Consider the following 22,186-nt stretch of genomic DNA (forward strand, 5'->3'; position numbering starts at 1 on the left):
TATGACAGTCTAGGCTCATACATTTTTAAGATCCTCACATTCTAGCATTTGGGCTTCATCGCAAAACTAAAAATTACCCTCATTCATGAAAAGGCTGAAGATCCATGCTCAGATTTTAGCTACATATAAGACTCAAATAATAATAAAAAAGGGTAGTTTCCAAACACTACCCACCAGCAACTATTGGCTTTATTGAAGAGATTAATAGTGAGAAGAGAGTCTCAAGGTCTGATCTAGAAGTTTTGGTTTGTGGGGGTTTAAAAGGGAAATGTGAACCAAGTTTGACGTTGTGAGATTGAGGCAGAAGACAACTGATTTCACTTAATAGAGTTCAAAATTGAACACCACCATCCCTCCCCACTCCACCCCACCCAATGTCCATTCTTGGCTTCATTTATTTATTGCTATTTGGAAAGTGGCTACTGGAGGCAAGACACTTTTCTAAGCACAGCACCAGTTTTGTCAGTAGTTTTAGGGACTTTGTGCTAAATTTCCAGTGGTTTGCAGGAATGTAATACTAAGTATCAGGTTTTATTTAAATCAGCCTCTCGATTCCTCTCTAACACTCTTTAGAATTTCCCTAACTTAAAATTACTCTATTCAATAATTACAAAGATTATTCCCCAAAAGGTTAAAATATTGCTGCTTTTTTTTTCATGTTACAGTTGCATTTCTTGGAATAAGTAAAGAATTAGTAGTCAAGGTGGGTATAGTAATAGTATCCTTTACTCAGCAGTGAGCAGACCATCTATTCAGAAAATATAATTACTCAGAAGAGTAAGGCAAAGTCACAAGCTGTTTATAAGAAGTGTTTACTTGCCACATTCTAAAGCCCTTGGCATTTGAATTGAAGTTATCCTGTAGTACGTGATTACTTGAGACTTCTGTATGAAGTATTAAATGATACTTGGATTGTTATTTTATGTTTAGATGTACACCGTTAACAAAATGTTTTCAGAATATATTTTAACTCGCATGTACCCAAGGTCACACATTCAGATTCTCTCTGAGGGAGTTGGGAGTTGGACTGAATCCATCCGTTTGGCTTAATTCTGTGGTTGTTTACATGTCTTCTGTTTCTTTCTTCCTTCTCCTTACTTTCTTGGAAATCTTTATTTCCTATCACTCACCAAACTTTTCACACAAGAAATCTTGTGGGGTTTTTGTTTATTCTAATCATCACTGGTTGAGTGATTACTGTCACTGCCTTCACTCTCACTATCACTGTCACTATCACCTCCATTGTTGTTGCCATTAGGAGACTTGCTCTTGCTGTCACTCTGATTACTACTGTCAGATGCACTGTTGCTACTTTCATTGCTTTCACTGCTGTCACTACTGTCACTGCTGTCACTGCTGTCACTGCTGTCACTGCTGTCACTACTGTCACTGCTGTCACTACTATCGCTGCTGTCACTGCTGTCGCTGCTGTCACTACTGTCACTGCTGTCACTACTATCGCTACTGTCACTGCTGTCACTACTGTCACTACTGTCGCTGCTGTCACTACTGTCACTGCTGTCGCTGCTGTCGCTGCTGTCACTACTATCGCTGCTGTCACTACTGTCACTGCTGTCACTACTATCGCTACTGTCACTGCTGTCACTACTGTCACTACTATCGCTGCTGTCACTACTGTCACTGCTGTCGCTGCTGTCACTGCTGTCGCTGCTGTCACTACTGTCACTGCTGTCACTACTGTCACTACTATCGCTGCTGTCACTACTGTCACTGCTGTTGCTGCTGTCACTGCTGTCGCTACTGTCACTGCTGTCACTACTGTCACTACTGTCGCTGCTATCTGATTTGCTGTCACTGCTGTCACTACTGTCACTGCTGTCACTGCTATCTGATTTGCTGTCACTACTGTCGCTGCTGTCACTACTGTCACTACTGTCACTGCTATCTGATTTGCTGTCACTACTGTCACTGCTATCACTGCTATCTGATTTGCTGTCACTACTGTCACTACTGTCACTACTGTCGCTACTGTCACTGCTATCACTGCTATCTGATTTGCTGTCACTACTATCGCTACTGTCACTGCTGTCACTACTATCGCTGCTGTCACTGCTGTTGCTGCTGTCACTGCTGTCACTACTATTGCTGCTGTCACTACTATCACTACTGTCACTGCTGTCACTGCTATTGCTGCTGTCACTGCTGTTGCTGCTGTCACTGCTGTCACTACTGTCGCTGCTGTCACTGCTGTTGCTGCTGTCACTACTGTCACTGCTGTCACTACTATCACTGCTGTTGCTGCTGTCACTGCTGTCACTGCTGTCACTACTGTCACTGCTGTCACTACTATCACTGCTGTCACTGCTGTCACTGCTGTCACTGCTGTCACTACTGTCACTGCTGTTGCTGCTGTCACTGCTGTCGCTGCTGTCACTACTGTCACTGCTGTCACTGCTGTCACTACTATCACTGCTGTTGCTGCTGTCACTGCTGTCACTGCTGTCACTGCTGTCACTACTGTCACTGCTGTCACTGCTGTCTGATTTATCTTTGCTGCTGTCTGATTTGCTATCATCACTCCCATTGTTACCATTGCCATTACTGTCACTATCACTAGCATCTGATGTGTTGTCACTGTCCTCATCTCCTTCTTTTGAATCACTGTCATTGTCATTATCTTTTGATTCATCAGAGTTATAAGATGCATCTCCTCGGCTACTGCTGTCATTGTCACCTTCAGAATTGGCATCATCATTGCCATTAGACTCATCACTGCTGTTGGGATCATCTCCTTGCATGGATTCATCATCAAACTCATAACTATCATAGCCATCACTGTTACTCTCACTACCTGTTTGGCCACGTTCAACTTTATTTCCAGGTTCTGACTTCTGGCCAGGTTCTTGCATGTTGTCAATATCCCCTTGTGTCTGGACATTTCCGTTGCCCACAATCACTCCATGTTGTCCTTTACTCTCTTTATCGCCGATGATTTTCCCAGCTTCTTTGGTAATATTGTTTCTATTGCCACTGCTGGGACCTTCAATTTCTATTTGCTATGGAAGAATGGATAAAAGAATGGGTAATTAATGACTGTTATACTGCAAAATTGCGTTGGTCTGAGGAACACTGAGAAAAGGGACCAGTGAAACAGAAGGTCAGCTTCCAGTACTTCAGAAACATCTGTTTGTGAAAATGTGCTGCACTCAGTACTTAAAAGTGCTCTAGTGTTTGGGTTATATAACAACCCACCCACATATTTCACCCAGTAGAAACTTTTATGGTGCAGACATTATTTAGCATAAGACTGTTGTAGAATTTTAACCAAATTTTTAGAAATGTTTCAGTTTTTAAAACTGTTGTATATTGCCTAACCAGTTTTGCTCAGTGGATAGAGCATCGACCTGCAGACTGAAAGGTCCAGGGTTCGATTCTGGTCAAGGGCATATACGTTGGTTGTGGGCACATCCCCAGTGGGAGGTGTGCAGGAGGCAGCTGATAGATGTTTCTCTCTCATCAATGTTTCTAACTCTCTATCCCTCTCTCTTCCTCTCTGTAAAAAATCAATAAAATATAGGGAAATGTTGTATATCAAAATCTAGTAAGAACTCTGGCTTTCCCATCAGATATTCAAGTAATTTAGGTACAAAAATACATGAACGCTTGTCATGATTATTTTTTTGTGCTACCATTAGTTGAGTGGAAGAGAGAATTTAAACAATCAACTTTATAGTGCTTGCTTTGGCAGCACATATACTAAAATTGGAACAATACAGAGAAGATTAGCATGGCCCCTGCGCAAGGATGACACGCAAATTCATGAAGTGTTCCATATTTTTTTTACATCCGTTTTTCCTCACTTTGCTTGATATTAATTGTTGTTTGTAGTTTGTATTCATCTCCAGGTACTTGTTGCTGGCATTTGCTGGGATTAGTGGCTGTTCTATTGGAGTTTTCCCCCCATTTATATAGTTAGTTCCCCTTTTCTTTCCTACTCTCTTTCTTTTCTCTCTTTTTTTTTCCTTTTCCCAGTTTCATTTTGGCACTTCTTTCTTTTTTTCCTTTTTTTCTCTTCTTTCTCTCCTATCCCCTAATTTGCCTTTCTCTGGTGGTCACCTTTATTTGGGGTTATTAATATCGTGAATACATTTATGTTAAGTGCCTTGTGTGTGGTGCCTGGTTTTGTCGTATTTTGTGCCTTTAAATCAACGCAGGAGAGAGAGAACTACATAACCAGACACCCGGAGAAGAGAGACCATGGGGAGACAAAGACACAGCCCGCATATGAAAGAAAATCAGGCATCACCAGAAAAGGAAGTAAACGAAATGGAGGCAAGCAACCTGCCAGAGAAAGAATTCAGAGAAATGGTCATAAGGTGGCTGAAAAGAATGGAAGACAAATTTGACAATATGTGTAAGAACCAAGAGGAAATGAAGAAGAACCAAGAAGAAATGAAAAATGACATCGCTGTAAAGAACTCAATAGAAAGCATCAAGAGTAGACTAGAAGAAGCAGAGGACCGCATCAGTGAGCTAGAAGACAAGGTAGGAAAAAATGCCCAAGTAGAGCAGCTTCTAGAAAAAAATTAAAAAGCAGGAGGAGAGCCTAAGGGAACTTTGGGGAAAAAATGAAACAAAACAACATTCGCATAATAGGGGTTCCAGAAGGAGAGGAAACTGAGCAAGGAATAGAAAACTTGTTTGAAGAAATAATGACAGAAAACTTCCCTGATATAGGGAAGAAAAAACCCATACAAATCCAAGAAGCTTACAGAGTCCCAAGCAAAATGAACCCCAAAAGACCAACGCCAAGGCACATTATAATTAAATTGGCAAACACCAACGACAATGTAAGAATCTTAAAAGCAGCCAGAGAGAGACAGAAAGTCACCTACAGAGGAACCCCCATCAGACTAGCAACTGATTTCTCAATAGATACTCATCAGGCCAGAAGGGAATGGAATGAAATATACAAAGTCATGCAAAGGAAGGGTCTGAATCCAAGAATATTGTACCCAGCAAGGCTATCAATCAAAATTGAAGGTGAAATCAGGAGCTTCGCAGACAAAAAAGGACTAAGGGAATTTATTACCACCAAACCAGCAATTCAAGAAATGCTAAAAGGTCTGCTGTAAAAAATCAACTTCATAAACTAACCTTATCTTGACTCTTCCCATTCGTACTTGTCTCTGATTCTTTGGTATTTCCATTATCCACACCATTGTTTTCTCTGTGATTGGTTTTTTGGATGTCCTCTATTCTTTGGCTATCATCTTTTTCTAGGATACTATCGGAATCCTCCTCACTCTCGGAGGCATTATCTCCATCCATGTCATGGGGATCTTCTTTGTCCTCAGGGTCATCATCTTCACTGCTAATTGAATTTTTACCTAAGCTATTATCATTGTCGTCTTCTTTTCCAGGACCCTGACCCTCCTGGCCCTTGCTGTTATTAGTGCCATCTTTTCCATTTCCTGTTTCTTCACCTTCATTATCACCAGAGCCCTTGTCTTCACCCTCATCTGTTCCATCTCCACTAGGACTCCCATTAGAATTATCGAGGCCAGCATCTTCTCTGTTGCCAGCTCCACTTCCCCCTGGTGTTACCCCTGCCTCCTCATGACCATTTCTCTCACCTCCTTTCTGAGGTGTTATTGCACTTGTATCACCCTCATTCATACAAGAATTCCCATTTATGTCATCCTCATGGCCTGTACTATTACTGCTTCCAGATACTTGATGTTCATCTTCGTCAACAACAGTGGCATTCTCACTCTGACTTGCATCTGCAACATCCCCATTTTTAGAATTCTCATCAGTATTTCCATTAACATTGCTCCCATTTGCTGCTCCAGTCATGTCAATAGTGCTTGCTTGTCCCCTAATACCATGTATTCCATCATGACCATATGTTTCTGGGTTTTCTGTGCCCCCATTCTGATCCTCAGGATGCCCCTCTTCATTTACTGACATGGAATGTGTAGAAAAACTTTTCCCTCCTACTCCTGCCCACTCAGAGCCATCTACTACTTGGTAACCATCTTTGGTATACTGTTGCCTTCTCATTTCATTTTCATGCTTGGGGGCACCACTTTCTTTGGTGGTATCATTAGCATATAACTCATCCTGAAAAAGAAACAATTCAAAATAAATTGTGAATATCATTGTGAAACAAAAGCTGAGCATCAATTTTTTGGAAGGTAATGGAATCTAAAAACACCTTAGAAACACATTTTATACCCTATACCTGTATTGGCACTCTTAATTTTGCTGGAAGACTTAAATTCACAGATTGGCCAACAGCATGTCTCTCCAATGGCCTGATTTGAGGAACCTATGAAAATCAAAAACATTCTTATTTTGCGTGCATTCCCATACACAGACACACACATTTTTCCCTAAATGAAGTGAGGGGGGAGAGATATAACACAAAGGCCAACATATGCTCTAATCAGGTGGAAAAGAGAAATGACTTTTTACAGGGTTTATGTGGAATTTAAACTGGCATACAGATAGTTTTCACAACGGTGTTACCAATTTTATTGAAGAATTAACCAGACCATTCGTCTCAACTATAAAAGAGGAACAGTCTATTCTAAAGATGAAAAGATAGATCTTGGGTATTTATCTACAATAAGCCTCTTGCAAAGTACAAGACCTACCCTAAGTATAATCCTGGCCAAAACCCCCAGGAGGATAGTTGGTATGACCAGAGCCAGTTCATAAAAAAAAAAAAAAGTAGTAGACTATGTGTCCTCAGGAGCGCATTTGAAATAATTGAGAAAATTCTCAACTACATCAATACCAAAGCATTTGGTATTATGAAAACATATAAAAAATATTAACCATAGCAGCTGGCTAATAAAATTACAAATAGTTGAATTTTCTTAATTTCTCTTTGTTGGTGTGGTTTGTATATTCCAAATTTTCTACAGTGAACATATAAAAAATAACTCTGAGTAAAATGTTAGTTTTCTCCCATGTTAAAAAAAATGCTATTTTTCTTTCTTGAAAACTTCCTAAACAATACAGGTTTCATTGATATTAGAGTGCAGTTCAGAGCACATGAGCAAAGATGAACAAAATCTTCACGATTTCTGGGGATTGAATGTAAATTGATCAGAATGAATTTTTAAATAAGAATACTTCTGAGCAGCATGAATTTTGATTGGAGGAATAGGGGCATGAACTTGGAGTCATGTTTGGTTTTGTTGAGACCCCCAGAGATATCCTGTCAAGTCTTTCATGCAAATCTAAATGTTTAGGCTCAGCTTATCTGCACAGTCTTGTATATTTGTGTTAGCTTAAAAGAGATAGCCAAGAACGGAGGTTTCCTGAGGGTGGCCTACTCACCGGAACGGCCCATGCTGCTGCCCAAATGCAAAAACATGTGATTATCTTCATCTTCTTCAGAAATACTCGTCAATGGCTGTTTGAAAAGGAGAACAGCACAACCTTACTTACAGAACAAAAGGTAACAACCACAGTAACATATCATTTGGTTTGTAAGCATTTGCCTTTTTCTCAGGCAAGAAGTATTTATCGAGCACGAGAAGGTGGCTGCCAAGACTCCGTGTTCAGAACATCCCTGGCGTGGTCGTGGAGATGTACAGGCATCCTCAGGTCCATCACCAATGGAACCATCTAGGCTTGTTTGCCTCTGCCAGTGAAGGGGAACAGCCATATAGCCACAAAGTCATAACCATAATTTGTGTCCTTCTGCTGTTCTTAATGGTAACGATATCTGTCTCTTCTGAATAGTTTTAATCAAGTATTAACTAATTGTGCTAAGATTGTGTTTAAAAGATGAAGCACTTATCATCCCCTCTCTCGATTCATACATTTGGACTCTGCTAGATTGTAAGGGACAGGTGCGAGGGGGCCTAGGCTCATGGAAAGAACATAGAGTTTGGATTTAGAGACCTGGGTTCGAATTCTACCTTTGCTACTTGCTGTGTGAGTTTGAGAAATTGAAGCACTTTACTCAGCCTTGTTTCCTCCATCTGGGATAATAATAATGCCTGCCCTGCAGGATTGCCCCAACCATCTTAGCAGAAAAATCTTCTCTGAGAAGCCTTCTATGGCTCCATTTCTGAGGGTGCTTCATGTCTCTTTTTTACACACAGCAGCTTCTGCACACCTCACTGGTAGCCTATTGTACTGTTTTTGGTGGTTGTTTTCTTTCAAAGCTAAAACCTAAATTTATTAAAACAGTTAATGAATTCAGAAAATGATCACGGAGATCCAATTTCTGTAGATGAGGAGTTCCAGATGAAGTACACAGAAACATAATTACAGAAATAGTCAGATTTTCAAAACTGGAGGTGAATAAAAAACACTTCAGCCAGACAATTAAGAAAAGTATACAGCGAGCCTCTCAGTGTTTATTGTGCTGTTTTAAAATAGCCTGGTTCCTTGCACCTTCCCCTGCCCTACTGAGAGCTCCCGAGACCCAGGAGGATGTATTGGTACTCATTGTAGTCCAATACAGAGCACAGAAAAAGACCTTTCCTGAATATTGTTGATGAATTAATTCTTATTAATACAAGCAATACCTGGCACTGCCCTGGGTATGGAGCAATCTCTTAATAAATGAAAGAGATTATTATAAGGGACTTATAAACATATGACCCTTTACTCCTGTTAGAATTTACATTCAGAAATGGTCAAATATACATTTTTGATACATTGGAATAGGCATTGGATAGTCCATGTGAATCAAAAATTTAAATTCCCATTTATTGCAAATTGGATTGCTTGATGTAATGATTCCTTTACTGTAGAAAGGAAAGGAGAGTTTTACTCCTATTTCATGAACTCCCACTGGGTTTATAGTTTCTAATGCTGCATGTTATAAAGTGGCCTTTATTGGACTTAATGTTGATAGTGGAAACATCATAAAGCATCAGTGAACATCAACTGCCATAGAGTCATTGGCATTTCTTCACAGGAGAGAGGACACAGTTTCAGAGCTACTGAGAGAGGAAAAGAAAGTGCTTACTCTTGTAGCCGCTCAGCAGAAAGCCAAGACCTCCTTCCAAAATGCTGCAGATGAAAAGCGAGGCCCAGGTGACCTCAGGACAAGTATAATGCAGAGCTCTGGGCATGGATGTGGAAGGGCAGCTGTTTCGTAAGCAGGAGTTACACTCTGCTTTGCAGTCTCAGCCCTAATTATTACAGGGAGTCTGCCGAAGGCCAGTCTACACTGTGATTTGGAGGGGCCATGGTGTCCTGGAAAGGTACCGGTTGTGAAGGCCAGGGTTATGTGCAGCCCGTTTCTAAACTGCAATCCAGAAATCTGACCACATTAGCTCCCTTTCATATCCATTCCAGAACAATGGAATGATGGATGCATGCTGATGTTCAGCTGTTTCCACAGGTAGGTCAATGGCTCAAAAGACTCCTGTAGAAATGGCCTTGCCCTAGCCAGTTTGGCTCAGTGGATAGAGCGTCGGCCTGTGGACTGAAGGGTCCTGGGTTCGACTCTGGTCAAGGACACATACTTAGGTTGCAGGCTCAATCCCCAGTAGGGGACGTGCAGGAGGCAGCCGATCAATGATTCTCTCTCATCATTGATGTTTCTATCTCTCCCCCCTCCCTTCCTTTCTGAAATAAATAAAAATATATATTTTTTAAAAGAAGAAAAAGAAATGCCCTTAATTTTGTCAGCCTGAAAACAGAGTCTTAAGAATTATGTGTACCCCCCTCCAGATTATTTCATGTCACAAATTAAATGAGATTTAGAAATTTTACCTAGTTATTTTAGACAATTTTTTAAGTGAAAAGCAAAGCCTAATTAAAGCCCTGTTTGAAAGCCCAAGCTGGATTTTTAAAATCTACCTTATCTAATTTCTTATCAAAACTAACCAAAGCACCAGATAATGATCAAATTTCCACCTCAGTTTGCCAATTTGTTAGTAATGTATCTTTCTTTTTTCAAAGCTACCATCTTGTAAAATGGAGAAGTCTGACAGAGGTCAGAATCTCTAGCTATTCTGAGTAGAAGTGTTTTTAGTATAGTTCTTAAAGTCCTAATGTCAACTGGCAAAAAATTAATTTTTTAGGTTAAACATTGATGTGTTTTTTTAGGGATCAAGAAGTTATATGTAAACTGAGATCCATTCATTAATTCAACAAGCATTTGAAGATCTAATGTGAGCCAGATATGGAGCCCTAAAAGACAGACATGGGCCCTATCACTGAGTTGATTAGACAAACTTTGAAATAAATATAATGTGTTACATCAAATTCATGTTTATTTTTTAACATAGTCAGTGTTTAAATGTTACTATTGTTACTATTTAAAAGAGGAAGAGCCCTGGCCAGGTGGCTCAGTTGGTTGGAGCATTGTTCCATACACCAAGTTTGTGGGTTCGATTCCCAGTCAGGGCACATACCTAGGATGCAGGTTTGATCCCCAGTCAGGGCGCATACAGGAGATGAGTGATAGATGCTTCTCACATCAATGTTTCTAACTCTCTCCCTTCCTTTCTCTCTGAAAATCAATAAAAACATATCCTTGAGTGAGAATTAAAAATAATAATAATAAATTTAAAAATAATAATAAATAAAAAAGGGAGACATTGTTTCTTTTCTTTTTCATTCAATCCCATCACGTCTTACATTGCATTGAGACTAAAAAAAATTCATTTAACTATGTTTAAAACTGGGTTTTCTGAATAAAAATAACAGTAATGGCACTTTAGTGAGTTATACATAAAATATTCTAATCACTCATTCTGTTGTTAAGATTTTGGATTTAAAATATTTGCTTCATCTTACATATATTCTTTTTATTCGCAACTGATATTTTAACACTCTGGCTATTTTTTAAAAAAACCTACTCTTCAGTAATGCAATATTTTGCTAAATGGAATCAGTATTCCTTACCACATAATTTCTCGAGATCTTTTCATACAAACTCTTGATTTGACAAGTCAAAAGAGGAGGGAAAAAAATCTAATCATACAGGGTTATTCACTTCTTAAAATCTAGTTGGCTTCTCTGAAATTCAAATTTCTTTCTAAAGGTATCTGTTGGTTCCGAGTAAAGAGGATGTTTTGTCTTACCTTAAAAGCCTTCAAAGGGACTTTGGAAATCCAGGGTTTCTTATCTTTTTCTTTGGAGACTGAGTGGCACACTGTCCTAGACTTTTGCATGATAATTTCGTACCTGCCGAAATTTAAACTCAGTTTGATAATTTTCTCCACCAATCACTGTTTAGGATCCCTGATATAGGGTTATAGCTTGTCACCGTGTCTGTGAAGCACATAATAACTTCCTCCTCTCCCTCCACTTGCTGATATGCATTTGCTCACTGAACCATTTGGTTCCAAAGGGACTAGACTTACTTTCACTTAATTAAATAGCTTTGGGAGGCTGTTTTGCATTTTAAATATAGAGAATCAGTGTAACATATCTGAAAAGAGCCACTTAAGCTCTGTCACCCTGACATTTCTTGTCTTACTAAGGTTGGCAATCTAAGAAAACTCTAGGTTTCTTTAGTAAATATGACTGCCTATTTAAGATCCCTGTCATTCCTGAGGTGGGTATTAAAGTTTCTGTGCTATAATCCCAGAAATGTCCACACACTACAGCCTGGATATTGCTCTGAGAGGTGTCTTTAACAATCTATAAATAGTAACTCCATAAATTATCTCTGACCCAGACATTGACGTGAAGTTCTAAAATGTATCAATTTATTATTCAAACTAAGTTTTTAAAATAGATTATTTAAAATACCAAAATTTATTGTGAGGTACTTAGATGTGCAAAAGGATGTACAAACAAAAGATTGAGCTCTCAATGACCTGTTTTCTGTCAGCTGTGGAAGACAAAATAGAAAACCAGGTCATATTTCTAGAAGAAAGTTTTGGTACTTGAATTCAGCATTGTCTTGAGCCCCAGCCATGTGCTATGATGCAAGTACTGTAATCTCTAAACCATTTCTCCAATATGTGAGTTTAAAAACTTGACAATCTATGTCTTTCCATGAACTTGTTCAAAATTTTCATGAATAATCTGATATTTTTGTACTTTATAACATCAAAAGATATGAACCACGTTCGACCACTAATATATTACTACCCAACAGTAGTACAGAATAACTACAGAATGAAATAGAAGACTATTACAAGGAAAGCAGTAAGGTTGGAGGGGAGTAGTGCTAATGGAAAGAGGGTTTGCCTTGAAACTATGTTTTCATAGCAAGCATTTTGTTTTTATTTAGACAGCATGTTTATGTGGGTGGCTTAAAACATCTAACCAAGTTTTAAGAAGTCTTAGGTTATTCGTGGGATTAAGTTACCTGCCAACCTAGTCTTTTGCTAATGTGCAACACCCTCATTCTCACACAGACACCAGTGGAGGTTAGTGAACTGTGCCTGTTTTATTGGTTGTTGATGTTTTGAGAAGCTCAATAAAATTTATAAGATTCTGGCCTAGTTAATAGATAAATAAGAGAGAAGAAATAATTATTAATATAAAGAATAAGAGATGAAAATACTACAGGTTTTATAGACATTAAAAGATTAAAGAGAGAATACTATGAACAACATTATACCAATAAATACAATAACTCATATGAAATGGATAGATTGTGTAAAACCACCAAAGTTCACTCAAAAAAAAAGGGGGGGGGCCTAGTTGGGTGGCTCAGTTGGTTGAAGCATCATCCCATACACCAAAAGGGGGTTCAATTCTCAGTCAGGGCACATACCCAGGTTTTGGGTTTTATCCCAGTCAGGGCTTGTGCTGGAAGCAACCAATCGATGTTTCTCTCTTTCTCTTCCTCTCCCTCTTCCTCTTCCTCTTCTTCTTTCTCTTTTTCTTTCTCTTCCTCTTTTTCTCTTCTTCTCTCTCTCTCTCCTTTCTTTCTCTAAAAAATAAATAAATAAAAACATATCCTCAAGTGAGGATAAAAGAAAATTCTGCCTGCTATACATTTTAATCTATAGTAAAAGAAAATAGATCAGTGGCTTCAAGGGGCCTGGGTGGGGAGAGGCATGGAAGGAAGAGATTATAAAGGGTTATGAGGAAATTTTTATGGTTACTTGTCATTGTCTTAATTGGGGTGATGGTTTCATAGGTGTATATATATGTCAAAGCATCAAATTGTACACTTTAAATCTGTACAGTTTATTGTCAATTACACCTCAATAAAGCTGAGAAAAAGTAATTAAATCATTCCAAAGCCTGTAAATTGATAAGTTAAAACTATGGCTTTAATAAGGGATCCCCAAAAGGAAACATAGACCTCAACTGATTATGGAAACCAAAATTTAAGATCTGTATTCAGATATCTATATCAATTTAGTAACTAAACAAGTTATCTAAAAACCCTCAATTAGGATTGTTATTCTGTCCCTAAGGAAAGAATTTGGAATGGAACTCAACCTAGTGGCTACTCTATTACCATGACTTGGAACTATCTGCCTTCCTGTTTTCTTAAATTTGGATAAACAGTAGCTGAGCCAAATGTGAAAACTAAGGCAAGAATAACAATAGCAGTACAGACACTGAGAGAATGTTCCAACTCAGATTATTTCAAGTTGACTCAAACTGGTTCACAAACCAGCAGAATGCACGTGCTTCTCTGTGGGGGCAGATGTATAACATCCCAGCCGGGCATCTTTGATTGGTGAAAGCTTAAAAGGCAAAAACATTAAACTCAGCCCTAGCCGATTTGGCTCTCTCACATCAATGTTTCTCTCTCTGTCTCTCACTCTCCCTTCCACTCTCTTTAAAAAAAAAAAAAATCAATGGAAAAATATCCTCTGGTGAGGATTAACAAAAAAACGAGGCAAAAATACACACCTTCAATTCACTTGTCCACTGTTGAGTTAATGCCAGTGCAATTGGGAAAACAGATATTATATTGATTTTTGAAGAAAAGCAACCATTGTTGTTCTTTTTTAAGTGGAAACCATTTCTTCTAGATTGTCTTATTCCATTTCCCTCAAGTCCACAAGTGGGCATAATGTCTTTGAAATCCCTTTATTTTAAAAAGACATTATAACTGAACCTCAAGTAACAGACATGTCTTTGGGGCAGTCTTAGCTTCCATTGTCTTATTATGACTGAAAATACAACAGTTACTAGACCACATAATCTTTTCTTCCTATGAAAAAAGGAATACTTCAACTGTTCTCTTTTCATTTGCATATATATTTTTTTGAAAACTGTGTCTTAGATATTGAGAGCTATTAGAGAGTAATAATTAAGATTAGAGGCTTTGAAGTGAGATATATCTGGGTCAACCCCTACCTGTCACTTACTGTGTGACCTCGTCTAAGTTCAGTTCTCATCTGTATAATTGTGTTATAATAGTTAACTTATTGAGCACTTATATATACACACAACAATCTAAGCATGTTATCTCATCATCCTTAAAACGATCACATGTGATAACAGTTATCTACATCATAGCGATGAAGAAACTGCACCCCAAAGTGGCACAACCATTAAGTGACAGAACCCAGATTTGAAACCCAGAATTCTGACCTTAGAACCTGACTCTTAGCCACTGCGCTGAATTAACTGCTTACTTCTTAATGGCACTGTGATGGTAATACATGGGACACTGCTCAGTGCCCAGCACACACACATAACTCCTTGTAGGGGGAGCTACTATGAATTTCATGGTTTTTCACTAAGTCCAAGTCCTTTGTCACTGACCAAATTGTCCTAGGATTATTGGCAAAGTGATGCCTTTTAAATAAGACCCCCAAACTTTGACAGGTGTTTTATTCAATACTATAAATAACTTACTAATCTTTAGTGAAAACAAAAGTATAATGGCTCTCATTCTTTCTCTCCGACTGAGTGTTATGACTCCTAACAGATTTACCTGCTTCCAGTCTCTGGGCCCTGCTCCTACACCTCTCACACCGATGCCTGAGTGATCTTTCTAAAATGCACATCTAATCATGCCACTACTTAGATTCAAACTTTTTTTAAAATCCTCACCCAAGGATATGTTTTTATGTTTTTACTGATGAGAGAGAGAAGAGAGAGAGAGAGAGAGAGAGAGAGAGAGAGAGAGAGAGAGAGAGAGAGAGAGAGATATTGATGGTTGCCTCCCATACACACCCTGAGCTGGGATCGAACCCACAACCTTTTTGGTGTGTAGGACGATGCTCCAGCCAGCAGAACCACCCAGCTGGGGCTAGATGCAAACCTTTGAGTGACTCTTTCATCTGGCTTGGGACTTCTTACACTATCCAGCCTCACCTTGGGCCACTCCCCTTTGAAAACCCTGAAACCCTGAGCATGACAGGGAAGGTCACAGAGAAGCAGAGCCAAATGCATGGTTGGGATCAGGTTGCCAAATGTCCTGAATACAGAGGGCATATCCTGGATTTTAATGATTATTTTTTTTTTTTGCTTTCCGTATTGACTTTGTGAGGATGACTTAAATGTCCTGTACTCACCTCTTCTCAATCATCACAAAAAGTTGGCAATTTATGCTTGTTTTCTACCACAGTAATTGGTGCTTAAATCTTTTATTTGGCAACACTAACTGAAAATCATTCCTCCACAAATAAAGATTTTTACAATGCAATACTTTATCCTCTTGCAGACAAACAAGGTCAGAAAAGGAAGAAAGCAAGGCAGGCTTAACTTGGACAGCAAAATTTTTATTTTTGGTGTGTGTGTGTGTGTGTGTGTGTGTGTGTGTATGTGTGTGTGTGTATAAACTTCATCTCTACCACTTCCTTCCTCATTACATTTTCTGATTCAACCCTCCCCTACCCTTCTAAGTGCCTGCTGAACAAAAGTCACCTGCCAACCTAGTCTTTTGCTAATGGGCAATAATATAACTACATCCTCATCACAGGGCTGCTATGAGGATTCAATAATGATGATGGGTGTGAAGTGTTTGATGCAGCTCCTGAAACCCAGATGATTATCGATGCCAATCATAATTAAAATCTAGCATAAGCACTGACAGACCCATGGTATTACTGGATTCTAAAAGCAATCCCACCGTGGGCCAAGAAATTGAAGTCCCTAATTCCCATCACTCAAGGAAGAATTGTGAATGGATGATATAGGTGACTCCAATGGGCACATCATGGCACCCACCAGGAAGTGGGTTAGGAATGCCAGGCCACCCAAGCACACTCTGTCCCATGGAGTATTGCCAGGGTAAGTGATACACAGCCCAACTCCACCACTACTACCACCCAAACACCCACTCAGAGAGGGTTTTAAGCCAAATGTAAATCAGTGGATAACTTGCCTACAATTGCCTGTTATAGACATGGGCTTAGACTCTCCTCAAATAACAAACCACCCATCAGTTCAGAAAATAACAGGGTTCAATGTTAATGTTGTATCTTCCCCTTCACAGGGATGTGGTAAGGGGGGTGGGGCAGGAGGGAAGAAAGAAGGGAGGGAAAGAGAGAGAAAGAAGCTGAAATGTCTAAGGCCACAGGAAGAATTAAGCTACAATGTTTTGCATGAGCTACTATGAATTTAAATAAGCAAAGACTAGCTAAGATAGTATCCCTTTTACTTTTGGTATATAAGATCTGATAAAGCTTTGAAGAGAAAGGGTCTTCCAAAATATTAATATAATTAATAGGAAAGGGAAAATACCATGCTGTGTTTTTTGAATTTTACACTGAGTGGCCAGATTATTATGATCTCTGAATGCATAATAATCTGGACACTCAGTGTATATCCTATATAATAAAAGGCTAATATGCAAATTGTCCCCTCGACCAGCAGTTTGACCAGCAGGCAGGCCGGCCAGCTGCCCATGTCCCCTCCCCCTGGCCAGGCTGGCTGGACCCCAACCATACATGAATTCATGCACCGGGCCCCTAAATATATATATATATATATATATATATATATATATATATATATATATATATGCTCTGAGTGGCCAGATTATTATGCGTTCAGAGATCATAATAATCGGGCCACTCTGTGTAGGTCACAACCCATTAATAGATCATAAAATCAATATCAGTGTTTTTGTGATGAAAGAATAGAATAGGACACCACACAGAGTAAATATATTTTTTAAAGGTTTGTTTCACTTTGCATGTGTATTTGGGTTACAGTGTAATATTTATTGTTTATAGTGGATTGTAGAAAGCTAATTGCTCCTGGAATCACAGGAGTTTGAATCCAGGCTCTATTACTTACTAATTTTATGGCTTATGACAAGCTTTAATTTCCTTGGATGTGAAATGGAGATAATACCTGCAAGAATTCTTAGGAAGTAAAACAGGATTGTGAATATAAACTCTTTCGGCATGGTGTCTGCCCCCAAACAGTCACTTAAATATCAGTTTTCTTCTCCTTTCCACTGAGGTCTCATCTACATGAATAGTTGCAGGTGCCACAGCAACAGTCATTTCTGTTCCCTTGGCCTCGATTTTCTTATTTTGAAATAGAAGAGCTGAACTAAATGAATGAGGTGCCTGCTCTACAATTGCCTAACTTAATTGAAATGGTCATTCTATTATCAAATGAGAGGGATTTTCATTGAAACGTCTTGCAAATCCCAAGTGCTGGGAGGGTGGTGCACCCAGTGGGCATGGAGGCTGCATTCCCTTACCCTCCTCCCCATACCTTGCCCAATGAATGCATCTCCTCCATTTTGCTGCTTCTGAGTTGTATCTTTTATAACAAACCAGTAAGTAAAATGACTTCCTAAGTTCTGTGAGCAGTGATAGCATATTATCAAACCTAAGTAAGGAGACATGAAGAACCCTGATTTATAGTCAGTCAGCCAGAAGTAAGGGAGGCCTTGACCTTGAGATGGGGGCAGTCTTATGAAGTTGAGCCTTTAGCTTGTGTAATCAGATGCTAAGTTCAGATAGATAATGTCATAATTTAATTCAGTTGCAGGAAACCAGTTGGTTAGGAGGTATTTACATACGGGATTAGAATCAGTGGTGACGATGTGAGTTAATGATTTTATAACACATACTAGAGGCCTGGTATGCAAATTTGTGCATGGGTGGGGTCCCTCGGCCTGGACAGCAATCGAGGCCTATCAGGGGGAGGGACCCCAGGAGGTTGGCCGGCCATGGGAGGTTGGCTATGGGAGTGCACTGACCACCAGGGGGCAACTCCTGCATTGAGCGCCTGCCCCCTGGTGGTCAGTGAGCATTATAGCGACTGGTCAACCAGTTGGTTCGGTCGTTACAGTCATAACGATCACTTAGGCTTTTATATATATAGATATAAAGATAGGAATAGAAATACTTATAGATGTATATGTGTTTTTATATGCATGCTTATATAATCCTAACTCTGTCTACTAAGAAAGCCCAGAAGCAATGATACCCCAATAGTAATGAGTATACCAAATATCCAGATTTTGAGTTCTAAATACCATTCTCCTCTGGAGGGAAAAATATCAAATCTCCTTGAAAAACGGCTGATTCTAGGACTGAGGCAAATCTATATATATAAAACTCTAATATGCAAATAGACTGAAAGGTGGAACAACCAAACAACTAGTCATTATGACATGCACTGACCACCAGGGGGTGCACGCAAAACATGGTGGGCATTGGCCATGGCAGAATGGTGGAGCAGGTGAGCGGGGGCGCCAGACCAAGGAGAGGCGCCGGTCACTGTCATCAGGGCGAGCCTCTGGTGGTTACTGAAAATTCTTTGCTCCCACATGCCCGGCCCCACCTGGCCCTTACACCTGCTGCCAGCCCTGGTGCCATCAGTACATGGGAACAGTGGCAGTGGGAGCAGGGTTGCCGGCAGACAACGGTCCCGGGGCCATGGTGGGAGGGGCCGGGCAGGGGCGTGGAGGATGGGCCAAGACCTGCCACTATGCCCACCACAGCCTCGCATCCCACAGTTCCTTTCAAGGTGCACAATTCGTGCACTGGGCCTCTAGTAAAATATAAGATGAGCCTGCAATGTCTTTTTGTGTCAGAAAGCACATAAATACTCAAAGAATGATGGGGTCATGCCACAGGGGCACAGGGACCAGCCTGAAAGGACTCCCACTGGCCAAGGTGGGAACAAAATTGAACATCAAAATAATGGTAGTAACAAATTACAACCAATAATAAAATAGGAATCCGTGAGTCCCTACAGATATACTAGGTGTACCAGTTAATAATGCAGATTTTTTTCAATAGATGGAGTTACACATATGTTGATATATATGCGATTTGATATGTATGCCATTTTGTTGTATTGACAGCAAGCTTCAAAACTTCATATGTCAAATTTGCTGAATGTGTTATCATAGATATTTTTACGCTTAAAAATGTCGAATTTCATGCCAAAAAAAGAGCATTTGTGGGAAGTTTTAATTCATTACTTTATTTTGAAGAAAAGTGCTGCTGAATACTTCGGGAAGCTTATGATGAACATGCTTCATCTCAAGATACTTGTGAACGCTGGTTTAAACGCTTTAAAAGTGATGATTTCAATGTGAAAGACAAGGAACATCCAGGTCACCTGAAAAAGTTTGCAGACCAACAATTACAAGCATTATTGGATGAAGATGCATGTCAAACTCAAAAACAACTTGCAGAAAGATTAAACATTGTTCAGCAAACAATTTCTGATCGTTTACAAGCAATGGAAAAGATTTTAAAGGAAGGAAAATGGGTGCCACCTCAACTGAACGAAAGACAAATGGAAAACCAAAAAGTCATCAGTAAAATGTTGCTTCAATGGCATGAAAGAAAGTCTTTTTTGCATTGAATTGTGACTGGCGATGAAAAGTGGATTTATTTTGAGAATCCCAAATGCACAAAATCATGGGTTGATCCAGGTTAACCATCAACATCGACTACAAGGCCAAATCACTTCGGAAAGAAGACAATGCTCTGCGTTTGGTGGGATCAGGAAGGTGTGGTGTATTATGAACTTCTAAAACCAGGTGAAACCATTAATCGCTACTGACAACAAATGATCAATTTGAACCATGCTTTGATCATAAAACAACCAGAATGTTCCTGAAGACAAGGCAAAGTAATTTTTCTTCATGATGACACACCATCACACACTTCAAAACAAGTTAAAGACACGTTAAAAGATCTTGCCTGGGAAGTATTAACCCACCTGCCATATTCACCAGACCTTGCTCCTTCAGATTACCACTTGTTCCGATCGATGGCACACACACTTTCTGAGCAGCACTTCAAAACAAACGAAAAAGTGGAAAATTGGGTCTCTGAATGATTTGCCTCAAAACAAGAAAAGTTCTATTGGGATGGTATCCACAAATTACCTGAAAGATGGGGGAAATGTGTAGCTAGCGATGGACATTACTTTGAATAAAGCGCTTTTGATGTTTCTCTTGAAATTATCGTGTTTTCTTTGATTACAAAATCCTCCATTATTATCCGGTACACCTAGTAAATAAATAAAGGAATAATTAGAGTGGAAGATAACATTTTTTCCTTACAACCTTTCAACTGTGAAATGTAGAAAATAGAGAATATCCATCTTGAAACCATTGTAAAGGAGGTTGATTGAGAGAGAAATTATCAATGGTTGTTGAAGATGTGGGCATATATTGGATGAGGTACAGGATATTAGCAAAATGTCCAAATAACCCCCCTCGAATATACCCCAACTATTAATTAACTGCAAATGGGAAAGTGAGGACTTTAAGGTGGAGAAATCTGGTGGAGAGAAATATGCCAAGTGGTCGAGGTCAACGCCAGTAGCAGTAGGATGGGTTAGCATCAGGTGCCCCTGATATGAGGCACTGAGAAGAGCAGAGCATCATTCCAGTGGTACACTTGCCGACAGTGGGTGGCCTGAGTCTGGTCATCTGGTTATGAGAACAGAGAAATGGACCCCACTGGAGATCATCCTATGGAATCTAAGGCTTCCGCTTTTTAAAACTGTCAGGCATGTGAAAGGCAGATACAGAATGGGAACTACCTGGCTGGTGTGGTTCAATGGCAAGCGTCAACCCATAAACCAGGAGATCACAATTCGATTTCTGGTCAGGGCACATGCCCGGTTGCCGGCTTGATCCCCAGTAGGGGGTGTGCAGGAGGCAACCAATCGATGATTCTCTCTCATCTTTAATGTTTCTATCTCTGTCTCTCTCACCCTCTCCCTTCTTCTCTCTGAAATCAATTTTAAAATTTTTTTTTATAAAAGGAGTGGGAACTGTTCCAAATTGAAGGTGTCTTAAAAGACAAGACAGCTGAGTACAACTCATTTTCCTGGATAAGATCCTGAATAAAAAAGGAAAAGAACCATTTGGCAAAATTTGAATGGGGTCTTAGGGTTAGAGTTAGACAGTTGTATTTTACCAACGTTGACATGATTATTTGGAGAGCTGTGGGTTGTTTTATATGAGGGTGTCATTACTTTTAGGAAATACACTTGGGAGTATCTACGGGTGATGGACATAATTTCTGCAGTTAATCTGCAAAGATTCAGAAACAGATTAATGATAATGAGTGTGGGTGATGCAGCACATGAAGTAAAATAATAACATTCGAGGAATCTGGGTGAAAGGGATATAGCGATTCTTTTATCTGTTCTGGCAACTGCCCTATAAGTTTGGGACTATTTCACAATAAATTATTTTAAAAAAATTAAAAATAAGCATCTTCATTATATTGATAGAATCTTAAGACAATTTAATGAAAAGAAAAAATCTCAGAGAGTTACATTGCCATGCGACACGATTATAACAAATATTTCTCTACATGATGTGCCCATTTGACTATATCAGTGGCACTCAGATACTCCTGCTAGAGTTTTGTGTGTTTACCTCGAGATAAATCTCTAACTTTGAGTCAAATGGTGTGTCTAGTTTTGAAAGACAATGCAGAAATTATAATTATCTGTCTATAAAAACACTGTTTTTCTATGAAAATACTATTTTTATGAGAAGCAGTTTATATGATGTTATCTTAAAACATATAAACTAGTGGCACAGAACACAAAAAAGACCCTTTTACAACAAGTCATGCTGGAGTGTAGACATAACAAGTAAAACTACTGTCCAAATACATGACGTGAATCTGCTATTTTTCTGATAGCTTGGTAGCTTTTCTAACACACATGGGCCTCATTTTATGATTTTTTTCCAATTTTATTTGCTTGTAAATTGCAATGGTAACACTACACCTTATCCAATTTTAATATGTTCATAGCAACTTGAAAAGCTCCCTGAGAGTTACAAAGGAGCATGTAACAAGTTGTTCTTGCCTACAAGCCCTGTATATTGGCAATCAGCTTGCTTCGAGGTGTGCCA

At 39.3% G+C, this 22,186-nt stretch overlaps 1 protein-coding gene across 1 annotated transcript; it reads right to left on the reverse strand.

The window, feature by feature from the left end:
- Nucleotides 1-1,172: 1,172 nt before the first annotated feature.
- On the reverse strand, nucleotides 1,173-7,365 carry DSPP (dentin sialophosphoprotein; the record flags this gene model as incomplete). The annotated part of the gene is made up of 4 exons (XM_080655500.1): nucleotides 1,173-3,017; nucleotides 5,119-6,087; nucleotides 6,209-6,295; nucleotides 7,315-7,365. The coding sequence occupies 4 exons, from the start codon at nucleotides 7,363-7,365 to the stop codon at nucleotides 1,173-1,175; spliced, it is 2,952 nt and encodes a 983-aa protein (XP_080511626.1).
- Nucleotides 7,366-22,186: the final 14,821 nt, after the last annotated feature.

Source organism: Plecotus auritus (genome assembly GCF_963455305.1).
Source record: "Plecotus auritus genome assembly, chromosome: 1".
Classification (NCBI taxonomy): domain Eukaryota; kingdom Metazoa; phylum Chordata; class Mammalia; order Chiroptera; family Vespertilionidae; genus Plecotus; species Plecotus auritus.